Source organism: Labrus bergylta, chromosome 11 (assembly GCF_963930695.1).
Source record: "Labrus bergylta chromosome 11, fLabBer1.1, whole genome shotgun sequence".
NCBI classification, from domain to species: Eukaryota; Metazoa; Chordata; class Actinopteri; order Labriformes; family Labridae; genus Labrus; species Labrus bergylta.
The window spans coordinates 21,304,388-21,318,263 of record NC_089205.1 but is presented as its reverse complement, the minus strand read 5'-3'; the positions used below and the strand labels follow the sequence as shown (position 1 = coordinate 21,318,263).

At 40.4% G+C, this 13,876-nt stretch overlaps 1 protein-coding gene across 5 annotated transcripts; it reads right to left on the bottom strand.

Annotated features, from left to right (window-relative positions):
• Window positions 1–982: 982 nt before the first annotated feature.
• fosb (FBJ murine osteosarcoma viral oncogene homolog B) lies at window positions 983–9,758 on the bottom strand. 5 transcript variants are annotated; one of them, XM_020636128.3, is made up of 6 exons: window positions 9,474–9,757; window positions 9,041–9,228; window positions 6,949–7,332; window positions 6,441–6,548; window positions 5,593–6,003; window positions 983–5,432 (listed from the first exon to the last, which is right to left on the bottom strand). In XM_020636128.3, the coding sequence occupies exons 1-6, from the start codon at window positions 9,535–9,537 to the stop codon at window positions 5,367–5,369; spliced, it is 1,221 nt and encodes a 406-aa protein (XP_020491784.2). In that variant the 5' UTR covers window positions 9,538–9,757; the 3' UTR covers window positions 983–5,366. The 5 variants fall into 5 exon arrangements, with proteins under 5 accessions (XP_020491784.2, XP_065816715.1, XP_065816714.1 ...); XM_065960643.1 differs by having other exon boundaries at window positions 983–6,003; window positions 6,979–7,332; window positions 9,474–9,758; XM_065960642.1 differs by having other exon boundaries at window positions 983–6,003; window positions 9,041–9,198.
• Between the last annotated feature and the right edge of the window lie 4,118 nt (window positions 9,759–13,876).

The following is a 13,876-nucleotide window of genomic DNA, read 5'->3' as shown; positions in this document are numbered from 1 at the left end:
TGTTTATTAAAAAAGTATTTAAACCGATGAGTAATGTCAACAAAGAGTAGATTGTTTAAAATCAGGAGACACAATAGGCCTACAAAAAGCTGTCATTTGGACAATTTTCTGGATGTAAGCCTACTATACACAATATACTCTCCTGTGAGCTTTGTATTTCTCTTCAACAAGTTCTTAAAGATAATTTTTCTGATAAGCTTTCTGCCATTTGATGTTGTGAAGGTAGGCTATAAGCTTTAGGAATCTTTATGGAAAACATCTTCTTCATTGCAATGATGACCTACTCTATTACCTTATTTCATGTATTGCTTTCAAACCAAGTTAAACTTTCATAACGGGTTAGTCTTTCCTAGCATATTCTTCAGTTAATATTGGTTTCCCCTTACATTTGTGTACAAACAGCATCAGCTCGCTTCTGGTTTGCAGAGCTTTTAATACTAATAATAGGAGTGTCCTCTGTTTTTGACTGTTTGGGGGCTTTTCAACTAATCAAGAAAATAACCCGCAAATTAAATGAGAAAAGAAACCATGGTGAAGTACAAAACATACACATGTACACCAGGGGTGGGCAACTGACGGCCCGGGGGCCACATGCGGCTCCCATCAACCCTCAACGTGGCCCTCAGGTCAATTTTTACATATCAATTAAAGAAAACATGACTACATCTGCCATGAAATCATGAAGAGCAGAAATATGTCCAGAATAATATTAGATCACTGAAGTAAATTTGAGACTTAATCGACTGTAATTGTTTTTCTAAACTACAATTTGGCCCCCTGGCCGTGAGGATTAAATGAACGTGGCCCTTGCTGTGACCAAAGTTGCCCATCCCTGATGTACACAAACAAGTTACGTTATGTTCAGCACCTGCAGTCTCAACTTGAATAACACAGCTGCAAACTTTCATTTCTTTTGAGCACAAAATACATACATGGGTCATGGGGAAGAAAGAAGACTGCCTTTGTAATATTGAGAGACAAATATGTTGTAATATGTTTATTTATGCATTTTCTTCACAATTTGGAAATACATGGCATTTGGTCAAACCATCTTGATATGAGACAGCTCACCCAACTTCTGCAGTCTAGAAACCATGAAATTAGTTGATCATGTAAACTTTTATACAGTAACAAAAAGGGCCAGAAGCTGAAGTGGACACACAAGATCTCAACACAGGGTTTGCAAAAGCAACATGGCAAGTTTTCATAAATTTTGGTCGAAGCAATGAGGATGAAGCTTTGAAAAACAATTTATCAGAACATAAATATGCTGTGCAAAAAGTTTTGGTGTACCAAAATATGACCAATTGAAGTCAGAGCATCACAAGGTAATCATGTGAATATTTTTGTGTTTGAAATAACTTATTATTGAAGTCTCACAATTCTACATCTAAAACAAGTTTCTTTGGCCCTTTCACTGAGGTAGCCAAAAAATAAAGCAAATCATAAGCCCTGTTTTAAATTTGACATTTCTGCTCCAAGAAAACACATGAAAAGAACTTTGCAAAAATCAAAAGGAATGACACATTAATGAAGGGATTGATTAGAAAAGAAGCAGCATTGACTCATTGAAACCTTGCAAGTGCCCCTACACATAATCAAACATACAAAGAAAAGATCAAAATATTTTCGTTGTCATGATTGTTTCAAAACCAAATGTTAAAATTGTTTAAGGATAATTTTTCATCTTTTAACAAAATGATGTAACTTAAGCAATACAGCATCACACTTGACATATAGTAGCAGTCAGTTTGAGCACTGTGTTATATGCTACATTATGTTTATCCAAGAAGATAGTAAGTATTGCATTTGATTTTAAATCAGCTTATGAATGGGAAAATTAACATACACAGCAACATTTGCCTTAGCATAGAAAAATAGGAATGCTCTTGTTCAGTTGACACCAATAAAGCCATACAGGTAGAGGTGCATGCAGTTTCTCTGTTTCATAATAGTAGATGATAATATTTATCATTTTCTTTCCATTTCACTTTAACTACTCCTTTGTGATTGTAACTTCATAGAAAAAAAAGCTTTTGGACCACTTCAACTAAACCCCAGTCAAAGATATTTGATAAAAGTAGGAATCCTCTGTGAGCTGATAAGGGGCTTAAGTGTGTAGAGTGTAGGCACAGTACAGGGGCCCTCTGAGACCAACTTTAAACATCTTAAAGATGTTGCAGGAAATTGATATCAAACTCTGATGAAATCAAAGCATGATTTCTGGGCTCTTAGAGCTTTAGCTGCTGGAGAATTCACTGTTCATGGCTTCAATTCTGTTTATAATGTCCTCAGCGATGTGTGACCCTATAACCTTACAATGTGAAACTGCCTCGTTATTATAGTAAACTATAAGTAGCACCACATAAACCTATGTACATGAGAACTATTGAATATGTTTTATGCTTATTCTGATACACCAGAACATATTCTCATCACATTGCATTTGGAGAGAACTCAAAAGGCATCTTGACATCTGTACAAACACAGTCATAAATTCAACATCAAAATAAAATGAGGTCTGCCCATTTTCTGACAACCAAGAGCCAAATTTGAACACAAATCTACATTATTAATCCTGTAATTGTTGTGAATAAACATTTTTTATTTATTGAAAATAAAGCTTCTTATCCAGCAAATACAATCACAATAAAGGCTTTATGTTATTTAAACAACAAATTGAATACAAGAATGATTTAACAAGATAATGTTAATATCAAGGCTTAAACTGTGGTTATCCTTCAAAAACACACATTTCAGTTAGAAGTAACAATGTTATGGAGTGATATGTTTATACTGGACAGAAATGCATACTGGGTTATTAATACTTTGCCCTTTAAAATGAAACAGTTTAGTCTTTATGTTGTAGTCTGAACACTTTTAATACGTGTATTAACATTCAATCACACTTTTTTTTTTCCCCCTCATTTTGATCTGCTAAGGATCAAGTGGCATTAAGGTGTCAGTAGCATTAGGACAGACCTCACACAGAAAAAAATGAAGAAACAAAACAAAGGCGTTACCACAACCATCATCATAATAAACATACATTGAATGTAACTTGTATAGTGCTTTATATTGTTTATAAAACATAAATACACATTGACAGAGGCAGTGACATCGTGCTTCATTTTTAGGGACAGGGCAGTACTTTAATGTGTTATAGTCTTTTTTGTTCCTTTAGAAAAATATTCATTTTAAAACTAAACCTCAGTAACATCTTTTCTTGTTCTTCATTGACAAAAATATCCCATTTAAGATCCGCAAACATTCATACTTTACAATCATGGTTCATACACTTTTATATACATTTGATTTGTATATACGTATGTATATGCATATAGACTTTTAAGATTTTTTTTTGTAGTGCACAACATGCCTCCAAAGTTGCCAAATGAAAATACAATAAAATAAAAAAACAATTGTTACAAGGCAATAATAGTAACAGTTATAAGGAAATATCTCGATTGAAAAAAAAAAAGACAAACAAAACCAAGATACGACAACAGTACAAATAAAAGCAGAGGTCTACGCAAAACAGATACACAAACGAACAAAGACATAAAAATATAGATATAGTTCTATATAAAATATAGAACAACTCTCACTCAAACATACAGGAAAAACAAGTCGTACAAATTCACAGGCAAAGGGACGCTCACTCCTCGACATCAGCCCACATGTTCTCCCCCCTTTTTTTTTCCAGGCTTGCTTTGTGCTCACGCCATATCAACCTCAATAAAGAAAGAAATAAACGGGCCAGGTGCCTCAGAGTGGACGGACGCACTCACAATAAACGCACCCCGCCTCGTCTCCGCTGAGAGAACAGAGGAGGTACAGAGACCACTGAGCCCAATGTTTAGAGGTTGTCTGAATCACTACAAAAAAACAGTCTCTCCTCTAAATAAAGGCATTCACATCTGATTGATTCTTAGCAAAACACCGAGCTGGTGCGCTGCAACAAAACAACTGTATCTTCAGTTCAGAGACTTTAAAGCGATGTTGTGTATGTGCGCATGTAGGCCCAGGGTGATGAGGCTCTGTGGTATGGAGGTGTTTATCTGAGGTCAGCCTTCCACACAGTTGGCAAAAGCAGGATTTTTTCTTTCTTCTTTTTTTTTTTTTTGCTTTGTTTTAAACATTTGGTTCCAAAAATCGATTGTTTGAATGGGCGTCATCACTTTTTTCATCATCTCCCATTTGAGTCTGTCCAGCTTGGTTGGGCTTCCTTCCTTAATTCCTCATAAACCTCTCTCCATATTCACTTTGAACAAAAGATTTATCTCATCATTAAAAAATGGCTCAGCAGGAGACAGTGGCATCTGTCTTGCATTTTGCGTTCATTGATTATGCGTTTATGTGCGCTTGTGTTTTTAGCTGCTGTTCTCTGTAAGGATCCGCTCAGAAAATAAAATATTCTTCTGAATCAGCAGGGTCCATGTCCTTTTATCAGAAGGTGCAAAATGGTGTGTAAGCTGGCTTGTCTTTCACTCAAGGTCCCAAGGGCTGGAGGGGGTCTTCGGGCTCTCAGGGGTCGAGGACTTCAGAGAGAAGAAGAAACAGAGAGACAGAGGAGGAGAAAAAGAGATGGGCAGAGATGGGTCGCATGGCAGACGGCAGAAAAAAGTTTTTAAAAAACCAGAGAAGAAAGCACAAGATATAGTGGTGGCTGTGACAATCAGATCCCAAACTTGCCAAGTCCAAGCAGCAGATGGAGAAGCAGAAGAAAGTCGAGCAGATGAAGAGTAAGAGGTGAGCAAGAAATCAGCTGTCTGTCTCCCACAAGAAAAGACCCTGAACAAGGTGTCCTTCGTCCCTATTTCAGATTTGCACAAATACATTCAGCAAGAGGAAGAAGGGAGAAAAGGATGGAAGAAGGATGAGAGCAAGAGCATTGGGCAACCGACAGAGGGAACAAGGTGGGGGCTGTGGTGCCCTTTGGCATGTCGATGTACTGTACATGTTGAAGATTTAGAATATTATGTGTGAAATAATCCGGTAATTCAAAGCACTTGTGCTGGCATCTTAGACTTGACTCAGTCTTATTCACTCCTCTTGTCCATTTTCAGGTATACTGATCATATAAAAAAAGAAACTTTCTTTTGTTTAAGCTCAATGTTAAATGTAAAATCTAATATTATGTGCAACTATTTGTATGGCTCTTTATTGGAATGCATTATAGAATGTTGAAACTTTGAATCAATCATTCAAATGATTTTTTTTTCTCAATCTTTGAGGCTGATACTGAAGGAACTGTGCATGTACTTGCCTCTGGCTCTACTTCCAGCCAGCATAATGTGTGTGCATGTTGATATGTGTGCGCGTGTGTCTGTCGGTCAGTCAGAGCGCCAGCAGCGAAGGCGAGTTCAAGGAATCAGATGACTGCTCGCTACTGCTGTTCCGCTGGTTGGCACTGACCCCGCAGGCTCCCTCTGGGTAGGTGAACACAAATGAAGATGTGTATGAGGTGTTGTAGCTGCCAATGGCCGCATCGTCATGGTTACCACCACCACCACCACTGTCGCTGGCCATAAGGCACGGCCCGCCTTGTGTTGGCTCACTTGAGCCATAGAAAGAACTAGAAAACTCTACCTCCTGCATCATCCCTGGCTGAGACTGCGGCTGGACTTGCTGCTGCTGCTGCTGCTGCTGCTGCTGCTGCTGCTGCTGCTGCTGCTGCTGCTGCTGCTGCTGCTGCTGCTGCTGAACCGTAGGCTGGGAATGTGTAGAGGACGGATGGGCTGTGTAGGCAGGAGGCAGATAGAAAGAGTCTTCCTTCACAGCCAAGCCCACAATGGAGACAGGAGGATGTAAGGTCTGGGGGGCGAGCTGGGGCGGCACTGGAGGGAGCTGCGCTGAGCCCTGCTGGGACTGGTCCTGGTATGGGATCTTGCAATTGGGCTGATGGGCCACCAAGACAAACTCCAGGCGCTCCTTCTCCTTCTGCAGCTCAGAGATCTCAGCTTCCAGCTCGGCCTTCTCCTCCTCCAGAATGTCCGTCTCCTGTGGGCAGGTACAGAGAATGATAGACACAAGGGCATACGGACGGGACAGAGGTGTGTGAAATGGGTAGAGGAGGGAAGAAGATGCACAGCAGAAAGAGAGAGAGTGTGTTAGCTTCACTTAACCTCCTTCACCTTCACCTCCTGCAGTGTTTGTGGAGGTGGATGCTTTCATCACAGCTGAAAGACTTTCTTAACCTGCTGTTGGAAGGTTGCTTATGTAAAAGCTAATTAATCGTGCCCAATGTAACATGGGTACAATTGTCTGTCTTCAGAGCTATAATTGTCTTCACAACCGCTAAACACTCTAGTACAGTAATCCTCTCTTAAACACGCATGCACACATTTATTAACACACTGCAGTGTTATGGGAGGTAACATGGAGTATGGTATTATGATCATTACTCATTCTGGCAGTTATAACAGGGCAAAGCTCACCGACTGCAGTCTGTCTGTGAGTTCTCGTCTGCGGTTTCTGCATTTGGCGGCTGCCAGCTTGTTTCTCTCTCGACGAACACGCCTCTTCTCCTCTTCCTCAGGTGAAAGCTAGGATGAACAAGAAAAATGATCTGCAGATTAGGGTACAAGAGTTGCCTTTCATTTTGAAAAAAATATTTTGTGTTGTCCAAACAACAGTGAGAATGCCAGAAATGGCTAAATGTTTCTTCTTTTTTTTGGGGGGGGGGGGGGGGACAAAAGAGTATATTTTCTAGCTGCTCCCTCTTCCCACAAAGCTTTCCACAAAGACCTTATACTCTCTGCCCTCTTTCCTTCTGAAGTAACTTTTTTGAGAAGGTCTTAAGTTGATAAGAAGTGATTGGTCATCTTAGAGCTTAACATCACAGTACAAAGTAGTTAGATCTTATTCTTTCCCACCTTTGTTCATACTGTACCTACAATACACATGCAAGAGTCAACAAGCAAACCATCAAACACACACACTTACTAACACACCAACATCTCCATCTTCACTCACAGACTCGTCTCGTGTACGGCGGCTACGGGTTCTGGATTGGCGGATGGGGCCCGGTGCGGGGCCTTGCGTTTCAGAACTTAGAGGGTTGAACCCAGACCCAGAAGAATAACTGGGGCCCGGCATGTCATATGGGTCAACCAGTGACACTGGCTGGGTCATGGTTGTGGTGCCAGTGGACCCACTATGTCCAGAGGCCTGGGAGGAAATGAGGGTTGGTTGTACCATCCACTGCAAGTCCTGACTGGTGGTGATGGCGGTGACGGTGGGCACAAATGAACCAGGCATTTCCCCTCCAACACTAGTTCCTGGCCCGCTGCCCACTATGCTCTGGCCAGCTCCTGCTGACACACACTCCTAAGCAGGAGACAAGAACAAATCTAGTTTTACACAACATACAAAGCCTCCATCCATAAATGAACACATTAAGACACAGAGGTAGCAAGACCTGGAGGAACAAGCTTGGAGCAGCTTAATTTTTCTTTTCCAAAAAAAGAATTATTGTTGTCATCATTGCCAATCTCATATAGACTGTACCTCAACAACACAATGCTACAATATCTGTTACTCCAAATGCACTGATATGAATGTATTACAATACATTCTATTCAAGATCCTATGTTAATGAATAGAAGATTTCATTTTGAATTAAACATAATAAGATTATAAAAAAACAAGCAAAACAAAACAGTCTGAAAAGTAATAGGTAGACATAAATCCTATATATCCCTTCCCCTTTCTCTCCTATATTTTATTAATTCATATATTATTCCATCAGAGATCCTATGTTTAATCATTTAAATACTAGTGAAGGTACACGAGTACACAGGTTAAAAATTGGCATGTCAACCTACTACTTGACTACTTTAAGTTAAGTGCTGTGATAAGTAGATTAAAAATGTGTTTACAAAAGTTTTTTAACTCTTAATCTGACTCTCAAAGATAGTCAATCGTTCGAAATTCGACTAAAAGATTTATTTTAAAAAATATCAGTACGCCTGTTATAAATTGAGAGTAACCCCTGCATTCACTGTTTACTTATAGGTTTAGAGGTAAGCATTATATCGGTCAAAAAACACCCCTGAAGTTTAACTCTGTGTCTTCTTTTATATTAGACTAGGAGAAGGAAGTATCGAGTTTCATTAATATTCATACAAAGGGTGTTATGACATTGGGACAGGCAGCTCTTAAAACGGCCTCCTCGACCAATCAGCGTCCCCCCTCCCTCCTTCTTCCTCCTCCCCCGTCACACCCCCGGTGTTCCCCTTGGCAACGCGACGTAGCACTCCAAAATAGAACAAGCATTTACGTCACGGCGAGGCCTGTGAGAGGAGAGCGGAGAGCGTGGAAGGAGAGAGTAGGGCGAGGCGGGGCTTCCACCCTACGTATGAGAGTTCCAGGACTCTGTCATCCGTTCTGCGGCGTGCCGTAAACTAAGCACGTTGTCAAGGCTCGACAAACCGGTCTTTTTCAACAACACATAAGTAAATAGATGTACATCGTTGTCCGGTGGTATACTTAGCTCGCTGTTTATATCGCGTAACACAGTGACTAAAAATAACATCACTAGTAATAAAAGTGGAATAAGTAGACTATAGGCTACAACTAAAGTCTGCAAAATATGATTCAATTCATAGATAAAAAAAATTACAGTGTTTGTGATATGTAGGCTAAACTATTTTCTTTCATGATTTTAGTTGCTTTTTTAGTATGCAGCGACAAAGCAATAATCTTACCCGTAAGCAAATTTTCTTATTAACCGTAATTTCTCATTTTAAACTATGCTGTTAAAACCGTTTGGTTTTAAAAACAATAAATCACACAATGGTCTCCGTCAACATGCAGAGCTGATTTATGGTTCATGTAAAATGGGCTATAAGCACAGTTCAGTCTTTGCATACGGCCATGCACTTTTAAGATATGTTACATTTGCTTTAAAAAATTTTAAAAAAAATGGTGTCATTTGCTTTTTTAAATCAACGTTATTATTTTTTTTTTAAATGGGCAAAATGGAATTCCAACATTGTTAACATGCAGTATTTCCCCCTATTAGTCTCAAGCTTACCTGCGGAGCACTGGTGGTCGGCGGGCTCCCGAAGGAGTCCACGGAGGAAAGGTACTGTGACTCGATGGATGGAGACGAGCTTCCACGGGATCCGCTGTCTGCGTCACCGGGGAACCCTTGGTACATCTCCCAGGAGGGACCGAGAGAGAAAGAGACACCTGCAGGTACCGGAGTGTTGCCGATGTCACCTGCAGCAACAGGGCACCGGTATAACCAAGAAGATTAGGAACTAAAGGGCAGGTAGCATACTGTAAGAAGAGAATGACTCATGTTAAAGGTAAGCCTATGACTTTGTAAATCTACTTTTAAAAGCCGAATCTGTAGCTATTTTTGTCTGCATACATGTATCGTCGAAGCGTTTATAGTCTAACCAACGGCATGCCGAATTGTTCTGTAAAGCCCAAATAATAGTCTAGTAAATTGTACAACTGACCGGTGGTGATCTTTTTGTTACTCCCCGGTGAGATGCTCTTGGTCTCTTTCCAAAAAAGTTGCATGAAGAAGCTTTAATCCAGTTCCCCTTGTTAAGGGGGAAGTGTCCAAGTTGAGTCCGTTAAAAGGTCCGCTCGTTTAGCTTGAAATCCTCGGAGATATCGTCTTTTGCTTATCAAAAATGTGATTGTAGATCCATAAAGTCCGTTCACTGTACGACTGTGGACTTTCGCCTGTATTACGGTGCACAGTAGCAGATCTTGTCTTATGAATGAATCCATCCTCCTCGAGTAGACAACCAAGGCATCTCTAACGCGAGTAGTCCCGCCTCGGAGTTCCGCTGACGTACATGACCATATTTGTGCTTTTGTGCTGTTGTGTTTGGTATCCTTGGTGACGTTCGTTGAGGGATTCCCTCTCCCACTGAAATGGACCAGAAGCTCACCTCGCCGGCGGATAATAATAGCTGTTTTTTAATACTACCATAAGCACGAGATATTTCTCACCGTCTGACAATTTCTGAGAGGAAATTTTAAGACATTTCGGGTGATGAAAGTGGAAAGTTTCTATTTAGGAATACAAGCTATATAGGCCTACAGCTATCAAGGTTGGAAAATGTTTGGGTCACGGCTACGTCAAGAGAAATAAGCCTATATTCCAATAATGTCTGATATAGATATAAGCATTTGGGGAGTGTTTTGCGTTCATTTATGGGTTGAAATATTAAATTATATTGATTTAAACATTGTTTTAGTCCTTATGGATAAAATAAAAAAAGGCTTTATATGGCTACGGATCTTCGTTTGGAAATCATCAAGGCAATTGTATTAGCCTACCTGGAACATATTGGCGCTATATAAAGACTACATTGTCTTATTTAGGCTACAGCCACAGAGATATCTAGGTCGCTCCGGGACGGAATCCCTGCACACATGCAAGGGAAATCCTGCTGTAAAGTTTCTCAGGACACGCCCTCGGGAGTCCTCTGAGTGCTTAACTTGTAATCCGAGGAAAGACTCCTTTTCATGTAGCCTAGCCTATGTCTAAACACTCCCCAGACCTGAAATAAGACACTGTGACAAGTATGGATTAACTTCTGGTTTAGAGAAGAAAGAAAAAAAAAAACACCTTCAATAACAGATAGCCTACATTTTGAAAACACCCAATCACTCGGTTAGATTTAGCCTTCATATTTATGGATTTTAGTGTAGGCAAGACTATATGTCAAAGAGGACACGGAGCAGAACAGCAGCCTCATTCAGTGCGATAGAAAAACATAAATTGGTAAACAGCAGTGTACTTCTGTTATGGACAGTGGGCAGCAGTGACGGTAATCAGCGCTTGTCATTGCAAACATCACCCAGCCGAGCACAAAGTGATTCATTATCATAGCCTACATGCGGACACCAGTGGGAATGTGGCAGGTGGGAGGTTAGCTTTGCTTGGGGGGGGGGGGGGGGGTGCTCCACAGGCTCAATACGGGAATATTGGTGGCAAATCATGAATGAAATTCTAAAAGATTTTGTTTGTGATGTCAAAAAAAAAATGTCACGGGGCGGGCATGATTCTGTGTACAGGACCAATGTGTGAAAAGGCGTGAGCAAAAGGGAAGAGTTGGGGATAACAAAATATTAGTCAGCGCTTACATCAACGTCAGAGACGAGGATCCACGGAGGACGTTGTGTCCCATCCGGGCTTCCATTACCGGTGCTGTGCTGCTGAACCGGGATGACTAACTCCATCGATGTAAGTTGCTCATGATGGGGAATTATTGAGGTGAATGGCTGATAAAGCAGGCGAACATCCCACATGCACGGGGAAAGAAATTACAATATCAGCGGAGTTCACAGGGTAAGGGCAAAGAATCACAGAGGTGATGACTAACGAATAGCCTTCCGCTATGATTACAAATGATAACAAATTTACGTATACCATTTTCCACAGCTTACAAAACATGTTTTTCAGTCTTAATACTGAACAGTGTATCGCAAACGGTCAGCGTTACCAGTTAAAAATTAAGATATTTATGCTTAAACAAGCTGGTCCGGACCATGTGCTATCCACGGGTCTTTCTCTGCTCAATGTGTGTAGCGTTCCGTCGCCCTGGATACGCCGTTCCCTCTGACGCAAGGACGTATAAATTTGGTCTTTTTTGTTATGCCGCCTAGCAACCGGTTTCCGTGGCAACACACTCTGAGTGACAGACAGCGGCAGCACACAACATGGCTTCCGGATTCTTTCAGTGAAAAGGAACAGCGGCGTATCTGAGTGGCCTGCTGCAGGGGAAGGTTGTTGTTTAAAATCCGTTTTAACCGTCAGCTTCTATTGTGTTTTGTGTTGAGACGTCGAGGGGATCGCAGGGAACAATAACCTGATGTTTTTAATGTTTACTAACCGCGTGTGACGGTCGGACCTTGTAAAATGCAAATATGTTTCATAAGTAGGCCAACGCTCAACGCACACGTTTTTGCATTTTGTTTGCCTATCTTTTTTTTTGTAACCGCTGAATGTGTTTGTGACACGGAAACTGAAGGACAAACTAAACACAGAAAGTTGTCACGTGAGATAGCCTCACCAAACAGTCCCTTTGTTTTGAAGTAACAACAACTTTTTCTGAAGCAAATTCTGTAAGACTTCTTTCCTCAGCAATCTTGTCAAGCCAAAGTTTGTTCATAGAGCCTTGCACATTTAAATCAACCTCAGTTGATCACAGTGCTGTACAGGATTTAAAAAAAAAAAAATGGAACTGGATCAAATTAAATCAACTTAAAAATCAATAGGCTATTTCTTGAAGATTATCAATTAAACCTCTCTGTTGTTTTGTATGAATCCTTGGGTAATAGGTTATAAATCAAATATTTATATAAAACAGACTAAAAATGTATCATAGCGTATCAGTTTGTCAAGTAACCTACATCCTGTTCAGGTTTCATGAAAGCTTTATAAAGCTTTTAGTTCTACAACATTTTCATCATACATACTGTAATTGTAAAAACAAACAAAAAAAGGTTATGTCTTTATCATTTTTATTTCTCTTACTGTGTGTATCTAAATCACTGTATCAGTCATAACTACAGTTTGAGTGAGACACATTATGGAGATAAATAAGTCAATCCTCTCTTAACTATTGCATTCCCTAAAGTTTGTTTGTTTACAACATGTGGTGGTCTAGACTCCAGTCGAGCAAGGTAAAAAAAAAAAAAAAAAAATAGACCTAGAATTGTCCAATGCCCCTCGTGTGCTTTGTTTTGCTTGCCCCCGTCTCTTAGTGTATTTTCGGGAAGCCACTAACTTGTGCTGTGCTCATGAGGCCAGCCCTTATTTCCTTTTGGAAGGCGGGCCATGTTTGCCTGATCCTGCCCAAAATATTTGTTACCAGGCAACGACTAGGCCTGTCCCACTTCAGAGTGGTTTTGTTTACACCCCTTCTGGCTCCTTATCCCAACAACATTGCATAACTCTCACAGGCTTTCCCCACCTCGCGGAGAGAAATTTGATCGGCCTCTTCCCTTCAGCCAACCAAACCGTCTCATGCCCTCATACCATAGCTTTTCTCTCTGCCGCTCAAAGATTTCCCTCAGCCTTTGTCTGCTGTACAGAGCAACAAAACTGAAACTGAGACTAAGACTGATAATGAAAAAACTTTGCTTCATTTGACTGCCGGTTCAGCCTTTGGCTAAAGATTCCTGCAGACTATTGTTACAGTATCTTTTAGGTGAAGGTTCATGTCTTTCCCTGAATCTCTTTAATAACATCTATTCTCGTCTAAATCCATTAATTCTTTCTTGGCAAAGTAAAAGGACTCCCTGCAAGCCTTTGTTAACATGGCTTTTGTCTATTGTATCAACTGAAATACTCCAGTCTAAATTAAACCAGGAGAGCCCTTTATTCAGTCATTTCGCAGATTGAACCACAAACTTTTGAACCAGGGACTTGTTCTTTTATTCATTCAAGCAATGCGTTCCTTTTCTTAGACTGATATTTAAAACTTAGTTGTCATTGGATGTATAGTCATTATTGCAATCCAATTGGTCAAAGTCATGAAGGTGACTTTGAGTTAATGCCTTCATTTATAAAACAGGTTGGACACAACTGTTTCATAAGAACAACAGCCCCTGCAGTTTGAGGAGGTTTTGTCTGAAACATGCAGTTTGAGCTGTCAAATGGTTTGGTGTTGAGTGAAATCCTAAAAGAAAAAAGAAACGCTTCAGCTGCCTTAAGTCTTCTTTCAGATCAAGAGTGAAGAGCAAACCTTTCATTCGGGGCAGAGTGTAGTTTCTCAGCTGACTCTGATATTTTGTAGCTGTGCCACAGAAAAGGAGCGGAGCTGGGAAACCGTCTGCATTGTTTTTGTTAGAGCCAAATAACAAACAAACTGCCTCGATACCGGCGTCCACCTTCTTC

Coding starts and splice junctions, on each gene's coding strand:
- fosb (XM_020636126.3), bottom strand. CDS start 9,537: ATGCAACTTTTTTGGAAAGAGACCAAGAGCATCTCACCGGGGAGTAAC. Junction 9,229..9,473: donor TAACAAAAAGATCACCACCG/GTCAGTTGTACA, acceptor CTGTTGCTGCAG/GTGACATCGGCAACACTCCG. Junction 6,549..6,948: donor ATGGAGATGTTGGTGTGTTA/GTAAGTGTGTGT, acceptor TGTTCATCCTAG/CTTTCACCTGAGGAAGAGGA.